At 37.4% G+C, this 20,674-nt stretch overlaps 1 protein-coding gene across 5 annotated transcripts; it reads left to right on the top strand.

Moving 5' to 3' along the window:
* Nucleotides 1–1,394: 1,394 nt before the first annotated feature.
* Nucleotides 1,395–19,964, top strand: LOC133863038 (uncharacterized). 5 transcript variants are annotated; one of them, XM_062299010.1, is made up of 14 exons: nt 1,412–1,521; nt 1,970–2,033; nt 2,821–2,965; nt 3,574–3,809; nt 10,329–10,366; nt 10,444–10,523; nt 10,752–10,819; nt 11,090–11,408; nt 11,753–11,865; nt 11,942–12,007; nt 13,056–13,146; nt 13,315–13,382; nt 19,389–19,426; nt 19,548–19,964. In XM_062299010.1, the coding sequence occupies exons 1-14, from the start codon at nt 1,496–1,498 to the stop codon at nt 19,732–19,734; spliced, it is 1,539 nt and encodes a 512-aa protein (XP_062154994.1). In that variant the 5' UTR covers nt 1,412–1,495; the 3' UTR covers nt 19,735–19,964. The 5 variants fall into 5 exon arrangements, with proteins under 5 accessions (XP_062154996.1, XP_062154994.1, XP_062154993.1 ...); XM_062299009.1 differs by having other exon boundaries at nt 11,750–11,865; XM_062299011.1 differs by lacking the exon at nt 13,315–13,382 and adding an exon at nt 14,115–14,261 and having other exon boundaries at nt 11,750–11,865; nt 19,548–19,685.
* Nucleotides 19,965–20,674: the final 710 nt, after the last annotated feature.

The following is a 20,674-nucleotide window of genomic DNA, read 5'->3' as shown; positions in this document are numbered from 1 at the left end:
TTCTAATTTTTTGCCTTAACTGAACGTTTGACTAGGATTACCGAACGATTGATATTACAGTACATCAAGCGTTTGATGCTTATGTCACGAACGTTCGACGACCTATCGTATGGCATTGTTCACGCATATGTTTTGTGTCAAAGGGGACTACCAATTATTCGACTAAAGTGACTGAGCATTCAACGATCGGCAAAAATGTGTAAGAACAGCTTATATTTATTTTTTGATTCCTCAAGCCTATAAATACCAACCCCAGGCCCCACACCCAAAATATACCAAAAATGTCACTTTTGTCGAAATATTTATATAATACCCCTATTTTCTTAAAAATTAAAAAAAAAAATAAAAGAGAAAGAAAAAATGGATAAATGCAAAATCAATCCATGTGGTTGGTTTAAATTACAAATCGCTCATTACGCAATAAAAAATAATTTAAAGGTCTTCAAGGTAGGCAAAAAATAACAATTTAGTCATTGTAGTCAAATTTCGTCAAAATACTTGATAGATTCTGTTAGTGTCAACGTCAACATCAATAAAATGATGACATGTGTTATACTTACTAAAATAAATATCAATATAGTTAAAATATATATTTATAAAACAAAATCACTCTCTGTAGTTAAATTCTATTAAAACACTTTACGGATTATATTAATGTGCCATGTTAGCATCAATAAAATGACGACACGTGTCACTGCTAATAAAATATATAAAACTAAAAAGTTAAAGAAATTAAAAAATTCATTTTTTTAATTAAAAAAAAAAAAGAAGAAAATGGGTGGCTGGGGGTGGCTCATAGCCATCCCTGGCCACCTTTGGGGTGGCTCGCGGGCCACCTGAAGTAGGGGTTGGCCGCATGGGCTAGGGTTGCAGCAAGTCACCCTTACTTCTTTGGAGGTGGTTGTCGAACCACCAATTTTCTTCTTGGTTTTTCTTTTTTCTTTTTTCTTTTTTTTAAAAAAAAATTAAAAAATTTTAATTTTTTAAGTTTTTTAATTTATTGAACTTTTTAGTTTTATATTAATATTTTTTTTTTCAATTTCTTTATTTTTTTAAAATATTTTTTTATTAATTTTTTATTCTAGTTTTAAGAGAATAAAAGTGTTATAGGAATATTTCAACAAAAGTTGCATTTTTGACACACTTTGGTAGTTTAATGAATCACATTAATGTGAGTAATTTTACCTATTCATCAAGCACTTGAAAATTCATATGATTATTTTAAAATGAACGGTTAGTTCATAGGGTTTATATATATATATATATATATATATATATATATATATATATATATATATATATATATATATATATATTAATTAATTAATTAATTTTTTATTTTTTGTGTAAGTTGCCAAGTCCACCCTTATTTTCAGACTATCATAAACTTGGTCTCCCCTTCACACGTGTGCAGTCAGTCAGTACACAGTGCACTCTCGCCTCAGCCCATCAACAGTTCTTTCTTTCGACGGCACAAGGAAGATTATAATTCCGAATGATCTCCTACCGGTCTCTCTTCAGGTACGCCCTTCTAAGTTCTAAGCATCCTATTTGGTTCCCGAGAAAACATGCAGGAAAAGAAAATTACGGTGAAATTTTCTCTACCTATGATGTTTCATCATTTGGTATCCACAAAAGCAGAAAGCTCTTCGGCTGAGCTTCACGCATGTATTTGAGATATTGAGAAGCCATCTCAATTTTCATATTCAGAAACCAAAACAAGAATCACACAAGGTTTTAAAAAATTTCTGTTCTTTTGCTCTGTTTTCTCGGGAGCCAAGCCGGTGTTAAATCATTAAATTTTAGTTAAAGCAGTTGTAACGTTAGCTGTTAAAGAAGAGCTATTGAAGCCATTCTGATTAAAGGTTAAAGCACTTTCAATATGCTCCAATTTCAACTTCAAGTTTCAGTTTTATTGCCAGGAGCATACAATTTCATTATTATTTTCTTTATTATGAAATTGTTGCAGAGTGGAATGTCTTCTGAAATTTACGAGTACTTTTGCCGTATCGAGGCCAGTTAATTGCGTTCAGGTTTTGAACATTGGTTTTCTGTGCTGTAATGTCCAATTTGTTGTGAGGAATGTTTATTTGTATTGTCATTAGCATTAATAATTTATTGCGTTAAATTCTGAACATTTATTAGCTTGTGCGCGTAGAAAATTGTAATCAATGTTAATTGGGGGAAGAAATATAAAATCGCATGTGTTGCATGGAAAGTGTTTCTTTAATATAAAATGAGTTTCATATTAGGACCATTGAAAGCTAAGCATTTATCCTACATTATTGATTTCTTGCATATACTTATGGCTCACTCGATTACAACTTGTTGGATAATTAGCCCTGAAATGTCTCTCCTGAAATCTATCTGGTCGTGGCTTGACTGCAATGAGATATGAGAGTAACAATATGTTTAGAAGGTTATGAACATATATTACGTGAACCTTTTTTAAAAGAATCTCAGCTTCTGAACATTTTGTTGCTACAGTTTTATTTTTTTTATTATTGCCCAAGTGAACAGGTTGATGTCAGAATGGCAATCCCTTGCCCTAACTAGGGCTTGCAGTGTACATTTATATTTGTGAGAAGAAGATACAATATAATACTATTATAACCCTAAAATACGCTATAGTTATCATCTGTAAGCATTTCTATGGATATATATATATCCTCTAAGACAAAGGAAAATGTGGTTCTTAAACAAAAATGCTTCTCATGATGCAACTAATTCAGACCTAGATTTGCATTCATTTTTGGTAGTTGTGAAGCTTATTTTAGTAAGACATTAGCTTGATTGTTCTAATACCAATTCATGTGACAGGGACAGTGTGTTTATCATGGTTTAAGCTATAATTTGAAAATCGGTGCTGGAAAGGATAAGCAAAGTGCTATGGATCAGAAAAAAAAGCGCAAAACAGTCACTCCTATATGGAGACCAGTCTGTACTCAAGCCATTTCTAGTGAAGGTTATCTTCATGTACCATCAAAATATCATCTATCAACTGGAATGAGTGACCAAAGAGTTTGTCTGGTTCTATTTACTTTCTTCTTTTCTTTTTCTTTTTTGTGGTCTTTATTTTTGTAAACCCTTTGATTTTAGTTTACATTTCAAGCTCAGAACAAAGATCATCCACTGCTTTTGATCTGATTATACAACGTTTCCCTGGTGGTGGAGTTTATTTATGTCATCACATCTTAATCAATTTATGGATTTTTTAAATTAAATTATGGTGGTTTGCATGTAGTTCAAATGGCATCTCCTCCCCTGTAAGAACTGGGTGGAGGGTGAGATCCTGAGTTTAAAACCCATTAAGTGCATGTGCAATCTATTATTGAAAAAAAGAAAAAAGCCAAAGGATTCTCTCTGTTTCTGAATCATTCAAGAGTAATAAGACCGTGGTATTATCCACTTTTTGTCAACTTGATGTTGAGGATTGGCTTTGACTATTAATGTCATAAAGTAGTCACTTTGAGATCATGATACTCTTTTGGTAACAATAGGTTTTTATCAAAGGAGTATTTGATGGTTTATTACCTCTACTGTTTCTCATGGATTATGTGTGTGAATCTGCAGAATGCTTGGAAAAGGATGTAATAGCTGAATCAAAAGATGGAAGTCAAGTTCAAGAAGTTCTGTGTGGCACATATAGCAATATTTCTAATGTCCAGCATGTCATAAAGGCATCTGACACAGTGACTGAAATAACTAACTCGACTACAAGTTGTAGCACATTGCAGGATAAGGGTGAAGATGGAGTCTTAGAAGGAGAATCGGAGCTTTCTACAGAAAAGTATTCAATTTCAGTTGAGGTGAGATGTTAATATTTGAGTTCCCATTTTTGTTTCTTCAACTTCTTCTTCAAATTTTGTCTACCTATATGCACTTATGTTTGTCAAAGCCATTTGTCACAATGATTACACGTGTGTTTAGGCCTTGCAGAGTACGACCAGCCTTGAGAGTTGGAGATTTTACTTTTGGCACTTTTGATTATGTCGCATTTAGTTGTTATGTTATTTAATTTTCAGTGTAATGTTATTTTATTTTTCAAACTTTGGGTTATGTTAATTTAGATGGGCTTTATGTTATTCTAGTGGGCTATCAACCCAAGTGTGTCACTAAGGGTTAGGGTTTAATCCCTGGTCTATTTAAGCATAGTTTTGTATCGTAGTAAGCAGCTTTTGATGAAGACTGTTTTGATCAATTCATTACCGTCTTCTTCCTTCCTGAATTTTCTTTCTTCTCCCGCTTCTTTTGATTCTTCTTCTTCTCTTACTTCTTCCCTTATCCCGAGGGCTCCCTCCCCCCTGTGAGTGGTTGCGCTTCTCCTATCGCTGAAAAGGGGGCGAATTTCGAGTCGGATGGCTTGACTCAATCTTAGAAGTGGCCGGTTGGTTTTGGCCCGTCTGGGGAGATTGTTGTGTGGGATCAGGGAGTTGAAGATTGGGTTGGGGAGGGAGGAGACTCACCTTGTCATCCCGACATGTCCTTGGATTGGATGTCGGTCCTTCGTGATTTTGAATGCCATTGAAGAGGATTTCCATCGGGGTAAAAATGGCTCTCTTAAGATCAAAGGGAAGAGAGATGTGTTGAATCTGAAAAGCTCCATTGACTACAGCGATGCAAGTGTGCCCTCTAGGCGAAGGAAATGAAAGGCTCACGTGCTGGAGCGTTTAGTGTTCCTTGTGAGTTTTGGGTTTAAGGGCTTTGGTTTTTGTGGGTTTGTTTGGGTTTTTTTTGTAGCTTTGAGTGCTCTTTGTGGGGTTCGAGTTGAGGATTTGGGTTTGAGGGCTTTTGGTTGTTGAGGATTTATTGGATTTCTTTCTTTTTGTGGGCTGTTGCTTTTTTCACTTTCTAGTTAGGTGCTTCCGATTGTATATTTCTGGTGTACTTTGGGGCGCCTTACGCTTTTAATAAGACAAGTTTATTACTTATCAAAAAAATCTTTCTCTATTACTTATCTTTTTTGCTTCTTCTCTTCCTCTCTTCAACTTTCTTCTCAAATTCTTGTTGTCCCACATCAATTTTGGTATCAAAGTTAGGTTCGGTTGTTTCCCAACAACCGAGTGAACACCATTGTGTTGAAAACGACTCCAACACAAGTAGAAGTTTGCTGCACATCTGCACCTCCTTCGTTCTTATCAATCACATAGGGTTTCATAAGCCATACAAGTCACACCCGATCACCCACGCCAGAAATTAGAAAATCTCAACAAAACCGCATCTGTCCACCCTTCACCAAACCCACCACCGAGCACAGCCACTCAACACCAAGCCCGTCACCACATTGAAGCCCAGTGAACTTCCACGCCTTCACTTGTCGATCTCCTTCTCCTCCAACCCACGACCAGAACGGTACAGCGCCACAAAGAACCGTGTTTGGTTCCTCGTCTCAATACCACCACTGTGCCGCTACCATCTCGTCCACGCATGTCGTCCTGCCGCTGCAACCCCCGTCGGAAGTCGTGCCCACGAACGACACCAGTGCAACCCCACAACAAGCCCCACTCTACTTCTGGTACTTTGATACAAGAACAAAATTTATAAGGAGCTTTGTTTTGTGGCGCAGTCAAGGGCCATACACGGTTCACGAGGACAGCCACGTGCACTCATTAGTGTCTCTGATTTAATTTGTTGCTTGGGTTTTCACTGACAAAATCGTAAGGGCCCAGTCTTGTGCCTGTAGCAGGCCCAACCAGTCAACACCCCAGGAGATCCTATTAGCTCAGGTTTGGTCAATTGCTCAAGGTTAAGGTTTGTTGACTCCCTCTTTTTGGTATATTATGCCAATTGTTTAAAATTGTATCAATATTTCTTTTGTGCTTGGTGCATTTTCCAGATAACCCAATTGCCTTAAATGCTCGTACCCAATAGTTGATTCTGCAAGCCACTCTACTTGTTAATTGTTTATTTAGTCAACCCAAAAAAACAAAAAAAATTCCCTTTCGAATAGGTAGCCTTTTTATTAATTGTAGTGCTTGCCTAACCCGTGGAAAGTTGTGACTTTCCATTGGTCATCCTCTACACTTGGAAGACTGGTACTATTTGTTTTCATTTTTTCTATTTAGATTTTGACCAATTTCCCAAAAAAAAAAAAAAAAAAAAAAGAAGAGAGAGAGAGAGAAAAAGAATTCTAAAACGTATAACTAATTAGCTTTAATTTTGTATTGGGCTTTAATTTGCAAGGTTTCTGCTGGTCTCAATTGCATTCATAGAGTAGTTGTTGCATGCATTTGGGTAGTGGTCGTTTATTGCCTAGTTCTGCATCCCAATCTATGTTGGACCCCACCCAATTCGACACCTTTTTGCAAAACCAACTGAATGCCATCCATGATCAACTGGAAAACCTCCACGATCAAATGAGAACCTCCCAAGCCCAAACGAAAGACCTATTTGAGAGGGTTGAATCAATGAAGACCTCCTAAAGGATGGAGGGTCACAACGAGGGCGAGACCTCCCACAATGGAGGTCATTGCAGACGTGTCCTTCAGAGCCAAAGTGGTGGTACAGGGCATGGATACCACCATCAGAATCAAGGTCACCAAAATTTTGTAGACCTTGATGAGAGAGTCATGGGACACATCAAATTGGAGGCCTTACTTTTGCCAGTCGTTTTGACCCATGGGATTTCGCTAAGCTGTTGAGCGACATGGACCACTTTTTTTGAGTGGTACAATTTATCAGAGAATTGGAGGGTCAGGTTTGCTAAGATGAAACTCATTGGGGCTCAATTTTTTTGGGAGTGTCGAGAAATTCCTTATTAGGAGGAATGAGCCTCATATCATTGACTTGGTAGCAATGAAGCTTAAACTTCCAGAGAAATGCTTACCCCGGTCGTATCAAGGTAACCTTTTGGACCAATGGAACAATTTGAGACAAGGAAATAGCCTGTCACTGACTACATAACACAATTTGATGAGTCTAAGATGAGGTGTGTTATAGTTGAGGATGAGGCTATTACCCTCAGAAGGTCTAGGAGACACATTAATGGTGATCTCAAGAAGGAACTACACCCTTGTCATTGATAGGAAGAGTCTGCGAGTGAAGAAGAGGGCATTGAAAGACTGATCTATAAGCCTAACCTTGATGAGTTTGAGGACTTAGATGATGATTGCTTGGGCGATCCTAACCATCTAGGTTGCATCCGAGCTACCTCATGTTAGATAGGTCAGCCAGGGAGTGGTCTTGAAATACCTAGAGTGGGTGTGGCTTAGGTGTGCGCCCGAACAACCTAAAGAGGTTTTTGTGGACTCTTAACAAGAGCCACCAAAAGAGATAAGTTCTGGACTCTTAGACGCCCCTAAGGTTGTCAATTAATCTAGCCTTCCCAACCAACCTTATGATTAAGTCATTAGGCCTATAGGTGTGAATCCATTTGAAGTTATACATTGTTAAAGGCCTAGAAGACTTTTAGACCTTCTTCCAATGTCCCCACATGCTAGAGTTTCTAAGTTAGTTGATGCATTTGCATGACATGTTCATAACTTACATAATGAGATCAGTAAACAAATTTAAGCAACTAATGCCCAATATAAAATTGAAGCTGATTTATGTAGGAGTCTCACTGATTTTCACATAGGGGATTATGTCATGGTTCGGATTAGATCCCAACGGTCTCCACCTGGATCTGTTCGAAAATTGCAAGCTCATAGTGTTGGGCTTTTCAAAGCGTTGCTCCACATCTAATGTAGAGGATCTAGTTACTTATACAGGCCCCATTGTTATCCTAGATGATCCTTTCAAGGAGCCTTCCCCTGTCCCCAATACCAATCCTATACTTGATCCCATACAGCCATCCTTCCCACCAGCACATAAAGAACTATTGATGCTATTTTGGATGAGCAGGTTCTTTTTATTAGGAATGGAGGAGTTCAGGATTTCCTAGTTCGTTGGAGGGGCTGACCAGAGTCAGACTGCACATGGATCACCAGGGACACGTTGCAACAACTTGATCTTGATCTGTGGGAGTACTATCGGAACTACTAGAAGCTACACTCGATGGGGGCGAGTTCTTCCCACCCCGGGAGAGTTGATGGGGACACTAGATACATGCCAATGATTACACTTGTGTTTGGGCCCTGATATCGGAGGACGACCAACCTTGAGAGATGGAGATTTTACTTTTGGTACTTTTGACTATGTCACATTTTATTGTTGTGTTATTTATTTTTCAAACTTTGGGTAATGTTAATTTAGTTGGGGTGGGCTATCAGCCCAAGTGTCACTAGGGTTAGGGTTAGGGTTTCCCTAGTTTATTTAAGCATAATTTTGTATTGTAGTAAGCAGGTTTTGATGAATAATATTTTGATCAACTAATTGTCGTCTTCTTCCTCCTGAATTTTCTTTCGTTCTCCTACTTCTTCTTCTTCTTCTTCTCTTCTCTTTTCTACTTCGTCTCTTTCTCTCTTACTTCTCTTTTATCGCTTCTCTTTCTTCAACTTTTCTTCTCAAATTCTTGTTGTCTCTCATCAGAATTTTTATTAATTAATGTTCACATCTTTTTCGTTTCTTCAAAAACAATTGTTTTTGAAAGAACGGGTTTTGACCCCAAGAACAATTAAACGCAATTATGCAGAAAAATAGGAATTGAAATTCTGCAGCAGTTAATCACAATCAAACCAAAAGATATCAATCACCACACAATCAACACAGAGATTTATTGATGAAGTGGAAACCCTTTGGTCAATACATCAAAGGTAAAACCATTCTGTGGCAGCCAAACCTAAGAAACCAATCATTAAAGAAGATTCAGGTACAGGGATAGTAAACTTACAACCCTTTGTGAAATACTAAGACAATTTGTACCCAGACAAATACCCCCGCTTGCGTCCTCATTGACCAATCTTCTTTATATGGAATCCTTACCAACCCACCACTAGACTTCATGAAAGGTTGCAGTTTGAAGAACAACTCCTAGAGAGAGAGCAATGGAAGCTCTAGATCAAAACTCTCTTGGCACACATCAAAGATGAAGTTAAGCAAAGTGTATAAACTTTCTGAAGGCTAAGGCTTTGTCTCCAATAGACTAACAACATCCTTTTATAGAGAAAAAGTTAAAAAAAACCCCTAACTTTTGCATGTGAAAATCGTATCAGTACAGTGCAGGTCCACGAGTGGCATCATAATGCGTGAGTGTCCCATCAGGAGGCTTCTAGGGTTTCTTCAGTATCTTCAACTAAAATACAAAAGCGACAGGATGCATCGCTGACGGTCCAGTTAACGACCCGCTCGGGTAGGCTCTTGGAAGTTATTTGCCATGCATTGCTTCGAGACGCGTAGCTGATTGCACTCCCTGTAAGTCTTCTCTTTGAGTCACGTCAAGATGTGTAGCTGATGACCTAGTTGACGGTGCTCTCTGGTAGCTCTTTTAAAACACATGCATCAGGACAGCTTGCTGACGCCAGTGCAGTGACTTGCAATTTCAAGTCCAATCCTCTACCACCAAAACACTTAGGTGTTTAAAGACTTACAACACATATTTTGATCACCGAAATAGGTCAACACTAAAAATCTAACTGTTTTGCTGTCTAAAAACTATTTGTAGTCAACATCTATTTGCAAATTAAGGGCAATGTGGAACTTCTACTGCCTTTAAGTTTTTTATTTATTTGCAAGTTATATGCATGAATTTCTACAGCCTCATTACTAAACAGATCTCCCTATCATGTGCCTAATCGAAAGTAGGGCTCCAAATAATTTGGAAATTTGTCATATAGCATGGCTACAATTGATTCAGGCTTTCATAGAGAACCTCATTTTGCCAATGTGTTTCAGCTTTTTAGATCTTGCAGAAAAACTGACGTAGTAGAGTTGGGGATTCACTCTAACTCATCTTTGCTAGCGTTCTTCATGGAAGTTTTCTGTAAGCTATATTCATTCTTTAAGCCCGAAGGAAAATTTTCAAGTAAATCAGTACCAATTACATTGGTATTTAATGGTTTTACTGAATTTAGAATATTATCTGTTCTGGTTGTTGTTAATGGGAACGCTGAATGGATTTCATGCTTTTAGCAAAGCTGCTATAGGAAATGATATCAAGAGTTTCTTTACCTTATTCTGGTCAAGTATGTTCTGCATTCTTAGTGTTGGCACATTCTGTTCCCTTTAAGTTCTTCCCCCTCAGTTTACTTATCAACAAAAAGAAAAAGTTCTTCCCCCTCAGTTTTCTATCAGTTGGTTGCAATATTTTATATCTGTAACTGCTTACCATTTTCTTCTGTAGTTTCTTGCTTTTTTTGGAGTATTAGTTAGAGAGCCAGCTCCTTTAAACTTAAGGTTTTTAATTTCTTTCTTTTCTAATTTTGGTCTAACTTCCTGTCTTTGATATGCAGGTAGGTGCTTCTCTAATTCGTTTTGTAAAAGGAAAAGGGTACAAAATTCAGCACGTTAAATGTTTTAAACTACAATAAAATGTTCATTTCCTCATATTTTAATTTTGTCTCTCAGAGGATCTACACAGAAAAAGATTGAAGAGGAGATGGGAGTTAAAATCATACTTCCAGCATCCAAGAGGGATGATTCCATTAGTAAGTTTTTGGGGTGGTGAGAATAATGTAAATCTTGTATTTGGTAGTCATTATCAAATTGTTGCTTTCAACCTTCAGCAGTCTTCAGTTTGTTCCATAATTTTACCATACCATGTAAATGTTAATACTGATCAAAATTTAAAAGTTCTATCACTTGCTATAATATTTGAATTTGATGCCTTTACTGTCCATTTATTTTGAGTAGTTTTTACTTGGTTATCTTTGCAGTCATTGCGGGCATTTCCATTGACAGTGTAACTAGAGCTTCAGAAAAGATACAATCTATAATTGATGAGGTCAGTTGCCTATTAATGTGGTATTGCAAAAGATGTTCTGAAGAATGCCATTTTTTTTTTCCGGTGTTTGCTCCTGGAAATATTTAAGTCAATTACATCGGGTTGGTATGACCCTTACTTTTTTTGGTTTTCTTCGAGTTCATTTTCCTATATATTTTCTATTCTCTTTCGTTGAATGTTTTCCTGTGCATTACTTTCTTGATTTTCAACTCAAACGGCGTACCTTTGTGCACATCACTAAATTTTTCATTTTCTCTGTTCAAATTACAGGCAGTCAAAAGCCCAAGTCTTGATTACACTCACTTCATATCACTTCCATTGGCTATACACCCTGAATTAGTTGATAAGCTTCTCAATTTTCAAAACTCCATACTGGGGAATAGAGATGGTTGCCCAGATGATAATCCAGACAGCGATTCAAATGAAGATACTACTGACAATGAAGACGGGGAACAACAGACAGATAAACGACCTGATGTTGCTGTTGAACTGAAAGTTGATGGTGTAAATGAACATGTTAAAGTGAATATAACTAAAATACCTCTTGTCAGTTATGCCCCTAAAGCATCAAAGTCTTCATCTCCTTCTGGTATGCCAACAATTGTATTACATGATGCCTAAGGAGCTTAAAAATTTTGAATCAAGAGATTGTGTAGTGGTCTTGATCTTTAGCTGGCCAGCCATAGCTATATTTGATATAGTGTATATACTTCTTGAAAACTGCCAATTTTATGCTATCTGCGTATGTTTTTTCCCGTACTATGTTTATGTTACTTGGTCATGTATCATATATGTTTTCATGAGCATGTTTGCATATGTCATCTTCCTTTAAAATCACCAAAGCTCAGCTCATATTTTTGTCGTCAGAAAGTCATTTCTCTTTTTCATTGGTCTTTCTCCTCTAACAACACTGCTGTATGTTACACTCAGCAGACTTGGGAATTGACAAATCCATATTCATTAAACCAAAAACGTTTCACTTGACTATACTCATGTTGAAGTTGTGGAACAAGGACCGTGTTAATGCGGCAGCTGAGGTTTTGCAGGTGATTTCCTGTTGAATAAAGTAGATGTTGGCTCAAAGTTGCATGCTTGACATCAATGTTTAATATTTCTTCTCAGAGTATCTCCTCAAAAGTGATGGATGCTCTGGATAATCGGCCTCTCTCTATAAGACTTAAGGGGCTGGTAAGATTCTTTTCAGTGTTCAAGTGTAGCTTATGAGATACTTGCGTCCATAGGTGTTTATTGAGCATGCAGTTAATAGATATCATGCCTCAAATTTATTAATAACAATGGTTCACTAAAGCTGTGGTGCAAAGATATGGATAACTATACGTCCACCAGTTGTTTGATAGTTAATGGAAATCTGAATGTCTTTTAACATGGGGATTTTAAAGGATTGAATCTTCTAAACTACAGTCCTTTACCTTCTTAATTATATATAGCGATTAATGTAAATGATTTTGATTTCAAGCATTGAGCTTGGTTTGCTATGATTTCTCACTTGAGAACATAGAGTAAGATATCTCCCTGCCCCTCTCTCTCTCTCTCTACAATTTAGTGTCAGTTACCTGACCTCTGTTTCGCCACTTTATTGTGCTTATAGTTTGCCATTTCTGGAATTGTTGGCTTATATTTCTGATTCAAATAGAGCAACTTTTCAGAAAGAGCTAGTTTTTTAATTCTAAGGATAAAAAATCATAGTCTGCTAAAAACCCTGGTTAGACTGATTTAATTTATTCGTGTGTTTGTTGAAGTATGCTTATATTCACGCTAACTCTATTTGCTCTTCACTGAGGGTCTCTAGAAGGTATCGTTAATGATTACTCAAACAGACATATGTACAATGACCTCCAAAGTTTTTTCTCTATTCTTGTTTTTTCTTTTGTTCAAGTTTGCCCCAGATCAATATAAGTTGTATCACCTGTTCCCAGTATATGGTTCTATCATCATATGGGCTTATATGTTCAATCTCATCTTTCTCTTGCATGATGCTGACCCATCATTTTTTTGTTGAATCATCAAGTAGAAAATAACTTAATGTTTGAGCTCTTGATTGAAAATCACATACATGGATTAAAACCTCTAGTTTTTGCCACTTGGAAGGTGGTTTTTCATTGTTATATTTGCAATGACTCCTCTTTTTCCTGGAAAAAATTGTAGGTTTATGTATGTTTTAATGGGTCAGGGAGATGGTATTTCCCTTAAGACCAACTCATTCATATTCTTGCAGGATTGCATGAGAGGTTCTTTGGCCAAAGCTCGTGTTCTGTATGCTCCTGTGGAAGAAATTGGTCGTGAGGACCGGCTGTTACGTGCTTGTCGTATCCAACTTATCTATACTAGAAAAGAGAGAATATATATATATATATATATATATATATATATATATATATATATATATTTTTTTTTTTTTCTTTCTTTCTTACCAGTAGGTTTAAGTTGTTTCTATTACTGGAATAGATTGTTTTGAATTTCTTGAGCTTTCTTAGAAGTCATTATTGATGCATATGTTGAAGCTGGACTAGTCCTAGAGAAAGATGCTAATCAAAAGTTAAAGGTATTATATCTTAATTTTATTTTTCTCCGTGGGTATTCAATTATGCTGATACTTTTTTGCTACTTGCTTTTTAATGTTCTTGTTCTGTACTTGGATTTTTGTTTACAGTGCATGTGCATGTGCATGTGGCTGTGTTTTGGTCGCTGCACGAATTTGAAATTCCTAATGTTAGAAGCATGTGTGAGCCTTTGCATCTCTCCCAGGCACTTATTTCCTCACATGTCAGAAGCGCAACTATGGCCTTAAACTAATTCGTTTTTTCCAAAAGAGCAAGTGCTTAGGTCGACTGGTGCTCTTTTATGCTTGGTGTAACTATATTCATATGAGGGGGTAAAAAAATAGAAAATGAGTAGATAGATTGTGGGGAGGGAGCGAATAGGATGGTGGAAATTTTAAAATTTTGAAATGACTCTTGAGTTTGTTTTATTTTTTATTTTTAATGAATGAAATGGCTCTGAGTTTGTTAAAATTATGCCATTTTCTTCTGTGAAAGAATAAAAAATGATATTAAAATTTTGAGATAAGTAAGGCTCTCTTGAAGTTTGGAAAATGAAAATTGTAAATTTTTAGAAACAGCTGCAAAACTTTAGAATTGTTGTATTTAATTTGAAGGAATTCATTTAACCTTATCAACTAAATCAGACTTGTCGATAAATTTAGAAACAGCTGCAAAACTTTAGAATTGTTGTATTTAATTTTAAGGAATTCATTTAACCTTATCAACTAAATCAGACTTGTCGAAATTCCCCAACATTTTGCCAAGAACGATTTTACGAGTAACAGATGGGACCCAAGATATATTGGTCCATATTATTTCCAATGGCCATATGCACTTCTTCTGTTCTGCTATTATTGTTCATGTCATATTGGGAGGTACCGGTGAGTTTTCTAAAGTTTCTGAATATTCTCTTACTTTTCCCTGTGATTTATGTAATACTTCAATGTCCCTTGAGGTTCTGATATACCATCATTGGCTTGTGTTAGAGTGGTGGTTCATATTCATAATGATGATTTACACTATTCTCTGTATGTAACTCTTTTTCTTTTTCTTTTTTTTTTTTTTTTTTTTTAAGATCTAGAGTGAAATGATTTCTCTCTACTTTGGATGTGGGCACAATGCCGAACTATGGAAATCTCTGTGCAATTGTTCTCTTTGTTTTTGTTTTACCATATTCGACAGCTTCTTCCTAGACTAATTAGGTCTTGTTATAGACTATGATTTTGGTTTTTCTCTCTTTCTAACCTTCAGAGATCATATGTTTATATAAGCATGAATAAGACTTTACAAATGCTAAACGTTACAAAGACTAAAGACTTTACAAATGCTAAACATTACAAACTTAACATCACTCTTTATGACTAGAATTAAAAGCTTTACAAATATAACCTAAGTGAGCTTCTTCATCTTCAACCGTCTCTTTATCTTCAACACGCCCCCTCAAATTCAATGGCAAGGAACAAACGTTGAGGTTGGAGCGTAATGTAGCAAATCAGGTAGCAACAAGAGGCTTCGTGAAAATGTCAGCAATCTGATCCTTGCTAGAAAGAAACTGAACAGTCAATTGACGGGATGCTACTTTGTCACAAACAAAGTGACAATCAATTTCTATATGCTTGGTTCGCGCAGGAAATTAAATAAGTAGCACCTATATTATCACACCATAGTGTAGGAGATTGAGATTGTGAAATACCAAGTTCATTCAACAATGTCGATAACCATGTGAGCTTGGTAGTGGTATCAGCAATAGCACGATACTCTACTCCTATGCTAGAACGAGAGACTATATTTGGCTTCTTAGCAGCCCAAGAAAAATTGCAACCCATATAAATATTGTAACCACCTACAGATTTTTTGTAATCTGGGCAACCTGCCCAATCTGCATCAGAGTAGGCCATTAGAGAAGAAGAAGATGAGCGTTGAATGAGCAATCGATGACCAACATCTCCTTCAGGTACCGAAGGATAGGTTTAACTGCAGTCCGATGAGTAAATGTTGGTCGTTACATAAATTGACACACTTTGTTAACTGCAAACATAATATTAGGCCTGGTGAATGACAGATATTGGAGAGAGCCCACAATGCTACAATAAAGACTGGAATCCTTTTGAGGATCCCTATCAAATAAATGTAGGCTATGGGCAGATGACATAGGAGAAGTGATTGGTTTTGCTATCACCATGTTGCACGCTGCAAAAGAGAGATAATGTAAAGTTGTTGTGAAAGTATAGTACCGCTGCTGATTGGAATGACTTCAATGCCTAGAAAATAATGCAAAGAGCCAAGATCCTTAACAACAAACTCCAGTTGAAATTGAACAAGTAAAGATTCAATTGCTGTAGTCGAAGAACCAGTCAATATGATGTCATCAACATAAATTAAAATGAACAAACAGTAATCACGACCCCGAATAATAAAGAATGATGAATCTGCATGAGAAGCCACAAAACCAAGTTGAAGAAGTTTATTGCTCAAACGAGAAATCCAAGCTCTCAGAGCTTGTTTCAATCCATAGATGGCAAACATGATTGGAAATTGTGGATGAGTAAATCCAGGGAGTTGTTCCTTAAAGACCTGCTCTTTCAAAAAAAACCATGTAAGAAAGTATTCTGAATGTCAATTTTTTTAAGGCATTAGTTGGACGAAATAGCCAATGAAAGAAGCACCCGAATCGTGGTTTGTTTAACCACAGGGCTAAAGGTGTCCTCAAAATCCACACCAGGCTATTAGTGATAGCCCTTGGCTACCAAACGAGCCTTATGTCGCTCAATATTGCCATTTGCTTTTCTTCTGAGTTTAAACACCCACTTGCAACCCACCTCCTTCATGTTGGAAGTATGAGGTACAAGTTGCCAAGTCCCATTGCGAAGAAGAGCATCAAACTCAGAATTCATAGCCTCACGCCAAGCGGCAATTTTGGAGGTGGACAAATAGCATGTGGGTTCAACATCATCCTGAGAAGTAATTGTGGTCAACAGTGCCCGAGAAATAGGATACCTAATGGTGCCATCCAAAATTTGTTTGGGTTTAAAATTTCGATTCTGAGCACGGGTATGCATCACCTGGGTGTGTATCGGTGAAGAAGCTTTTGCCAAGGTATTTTCTGAAGGGTGTGAGGGTGGTGCGTCTAAAGAATTGGAGGTTGATAAATCTGAAGATTCAGGCTTAGTGGGAGGCATGACAGGAGATGGACTTGAGGAAGGCAAGGAGTTGGTGTGAGAGATGGAGTTGTTGTCCTTGTCGAGATAGTGTGAGCAGGAGAGAGAGAAGAGGAGAAGATATACACGAAGTGTTATTGAGTGTGTCATAAGGAATACCTGGAGAGATAAATGAGCATAAGGAAAATTTGTTTCATCAACATGACATGACGGGAGATGTAGATTCTAGAAAAATGAAGAGCGCGACAAATATAGCCCTTATGAGAAATACTATAGCCAAGAAAAAGGCATGGTACAGAATGATGGTCTAGCTTGTGTCTATTATAAGGTCTTATACAGGGCCAACAGAGAACCAAAAATCTTTAAAAAAGATAGTCTGGTTGTGTATGGAAGAGAACTTCAAAAGGTGATTTGGTGAAGCATCGGTGTGGGTAAGTGATTGATTAGAAAGGTGGCAATTTGAAATGCTTCAGCCCAAAACGATTTGAGGCATAGAAGCATTTGCCAAAAGAGACAACCCAACATCAACGATATAACGATGCTTTCTTTCGATTGCACTGTTTTGTTGATGTGCATGTGGACAAGAAAGACGATGAGTGATACCACATTGTTGTAGGTGCAAAATGAGAGCACGAAATTCACCACCGCCATCAGCATGAAGAATTTTAATTTTACAATCAAATTGTCATTCAACATTATTTTGAAATTCGAAGAAAAATAGCTTGAACATCAAATTTTGACGAAATGGGATAAAGCCAACAAAATTTACTAGAATTATCCAGAAAGGATACATAATAACGACTTCCATTAGAGGAAAGCATGGGTGCAGGACCCCATACATCACTAAAAACTAGATCTAATGGATTGTTGGACACAGACTGAGAAGAAGAAAAAGGTAAATATTATGACTTCGGGCTTGTTGGCATGAAGAACAAATAGCTGGAGCTTTATTGGATGTAAAAGGAAGACCGAATTGAGAAAGGACCCAACAAACTACTTGAAAAGCGGGATGTCCAAAGCGACTGATGGAGGCCGGTTTGTTCCCCAAAGAAGACTTGCAGAGAGGAAGAAGACTTGACAGCTCCAGGCATGGGATAGAGACCGTTCTTGGTCCTATGAGGAGGACACGACGCGTTGCCAGATCCTCAACATAGAAACAGGAGGGATGAAAATCCACAGAGACTTGATTATCATTAGTGAATTTATGAACATATATGAAAGGAACAAAATTTTGTTTGGAAGAGGGAAAAACAGAAGAGCCAATATGGTGAATGGGCAAACCTTGACCACCGCCTACTTGCACAGTACGAGTCCTAGAGTACTCTTCAGCACCCGGAGTCAAATTTCCAAGGTCAGATGTGATATGAGTGTTGGCACTGGTAACCTGATACCAAGAGGGATCTGAGACTGGCCGTGGAGAAGCCATATAAGCTTGTGCCGAAGATGCAGAAGATCCTTGAAAGGAAGCATCAAACTGACAGTAGCATTGGAGCACTGTGTGGCCTGGTTTCTGGCAAAGTTGGCAGATGAGCCGTGAGCCACCGGAGGAAGGACCGGCGCTGAGCACACCACGACCACCACGCCCCCTGCCACCAAAATTCATGGGACCACGATTATTAAAACCAGAAAACCCATTACGATTACCTCTTCCTTTGAAAGATGGTTGATGAGTGGCAATGTTTGCCGAGGGAGCCAATTGATCAAAGGATGAGTGAAGATGTTCTTGGTGTTGCTCGTGACTCAACATATGCCCCTACAATTCATCAAGTGTCATTGGATCTATGCACGGAAGTCACCAGGGAATCAAATTCGGTGCTCAAGCCACCCCGAGTAAATAAGAGACTGTCTAACAGTCCTGAAGAGGTTGGTGAATAGCAGCAAGAGTGTCTGCTAAGTGCTTAACCTTCTGGAAGTATGCACTGACCGAGAGGTTCCCCTTCTTGATTGTGGAGAGCTGGTAGCGAATTTGCATAATCCAGGCTTGGGATTGAGAAGATAACATGCAAGTAAGAGTCTCCCACACAGCTTGAGAAGTTGGCACGCCAACTACTTGAGAAATCAGTGATTCGGACGAGGTGGAGATGATGGTGGAGAGAAGAAGTTGATCATGTGGAAACCATGTCTGATATCTGGGATTGGGAGCAGAGGATTGAGTCCCATCCTCTGTTAGGACTAAAATGGAAGGGGAAGGAGGCTGTCAGCTACCATCAACATTACCAAAGAGATCATGGCCGATTAAGAAATGAAGAAGTTGTGTTTGCCAAACAAGAAAATTGTCACGAGTCAGCTTAACATGAATTGTGTGATTGATGTTTATTGGTGGTGTAGAGAAGAAAGAGGTGGGACTGGCAGTGGGTGCAGTTGTGGTGGATAAACTTGAAGAAGTAGCCATGTGCAGACTGAGTGTTTGACAAAAGGGCTAAAAGGAAGGAAGAGAGAAAAGTAAATATGACAGTAAGTCTTAGTGCTCTAATACCATGTTCGAGACTATGATTTTTGTTTTTCTCTCTTACTAGCCTTCAGAGATCATATGTATATATAAGCATGAATAAGACTTTATAAATGCTAAACGTTACAAAGACTAAAGACTTTACAAATGCTAAACGTTACAAACTTAACATCACTCTTTATGACTAGAATTAAAAGCTTTACAAATTGAAACCTACGTGAGTTTCTTCATCTTCAACAGGATTCAATAAGTAAATTTTCGTCATCTTAAGTTTTTTTTCGGACATAACAAAATGTTTCCCAATGTCCCCTGAGGTACATTGGGAAACATTGTATATTGGAATTTGTATATGATTCTTGAAAGTGCCAATAATATGGGTTTTCTGTCTCCTTGAATTGCAGCTGCATGCAACCGTGATGAATGCAGGGCATAGAAAAAGGTCTTTTTCTTCTGTTTGAATATTTATGCTTTTTCCTGGTGCTTATTAGAGGCTCTCCGTGGGTTTGGCTTCTCTTTTCTCACTGGTGCATGTGGCTAACATATGAAACTTAATTGTTTAGGGGGAAATGGACTAGAAATGTTGATTCTTTTGATGCACGAGGTATTTTCAAACAGTATGGATCTGAGGAATGGGGGCAGTATCCTATCCGTGAAGCTCATCTTTCGCAAAGATTTGCGTTTGATGAAAATGGATATTATCATTGTTGTGCTTCAATACCTTTTCCTGAAGGTATGCAAGTGGACTGATCGGTTTGCACAGAAGATTAATGTGCTTTTCTTTTTATTTGCAAACTATGGAAGTAGAAGTTAATTATGTGTATATTCTCTTGGAATTATTTTGGTCTTTAGTTTTGGTATGTTTTCTGTCGCATGAGTGGCAATCTTTGACTTTGGCAGCATGTTGCCATCTGACGTTCTGTTGCTTAAAACAACAAAATTTGAGTGAATAAAAAATTCAAGTCAACGTAGCAGTGAAACTGTATCGATCTAGACCAGTGTGATAAATCTCTAGCTTATATATTCTGCATGGGGATTCCTCATATATGATCGTAATGGGAATTCTTTCTTTGCAATCATTGATCACGAGAGAATTGTTCAACCCACCAGGTTTTCCCATGCTGATCATGGGCATCTATCTTTTTTTTTTTTTTTTTAATTTTTTTTTTAATTTTTAATTTTTAATTTTTTCTTACCTTTATATATATATATATATATATATATATATATATATATATATATATCATTGAATTAGGAAAAATGGTTACAAAGGAGGATCTTAGAAATAGAGAACCAAGAATTCTAAAGAAAAACAACCAAAAACTGAAAAATGGGTGGGCTCCAATAATAGATCGAAACAATGCAAAAATACTGAGGCTAACTTACTGGCCGTGTACAACTGGTTGTTCCCATTTAATGCTTCGTTTGTTTCGACGTAAAATAGTTTCTGTCGTAAAATATTTTCGGCAAAATTATTTTCAGAAAAAATGATTTTTTTGAAAGTATTTTCCGGCGTTTGGCTCGCACGAAAAAATTACGAAATGCAAAAATTAGAGTTTGGCAAATACCACCGGAATTCGGCAACGTCCGGTTGCTGTTGTCGGATTTCGGCGAGCAAGTTTTGTCGGATTTTAGCCAGACTTTTCCGGATCCCAGCCATTTTGGCCAAATCAGGATGGCCGGATCTCGG

The sequence above is a fragment of the Alnus glutinosa genome, chromosome 3, assembly GCF_958979055.1.
Source record: "Alnus glutinosa chromosome 3, dhAlnGlut1.1, whole genome shotgun sequence".
Lineage (NCBI taxonomy): Eukaryota > Viridiplantae > Streptophyta > Magnoliopsida > Fagales > Betulaceae > Alnus > Alnus glutinosa.
The sequence above is the reverse complement of the archived record's forward strand: the minus strand, read 5'-3'. Positions and strand labels throughout refer to the sequence as shown.

What these genes read in the sequence shown, in the direction of transcription:
- LOC133863038 (XM_062299009.1), top strand. Translation starts at nt 1,496, where the DNA reads ATGATCTCCTACCGGTCTCTCTTCAG. An exon ending in TCAAGCCATTTCTAGTGAAG is followed by an intron (nt 2,966 to 3,573) that starts GTTATCTTCATG and finishes GTGAATCTGCAG; the next exon opens with AATGCTTGGAAAAGGATGTA. An exon ending in TACAATCTATAATTGATGAG is followed by an intron (nt 10,820 to 11,089) that starts GTCAGTTGCCTA and finishes TTCAAATTACAG; the next exon opens with GCAGTCAAAAGCCCAAGTCT.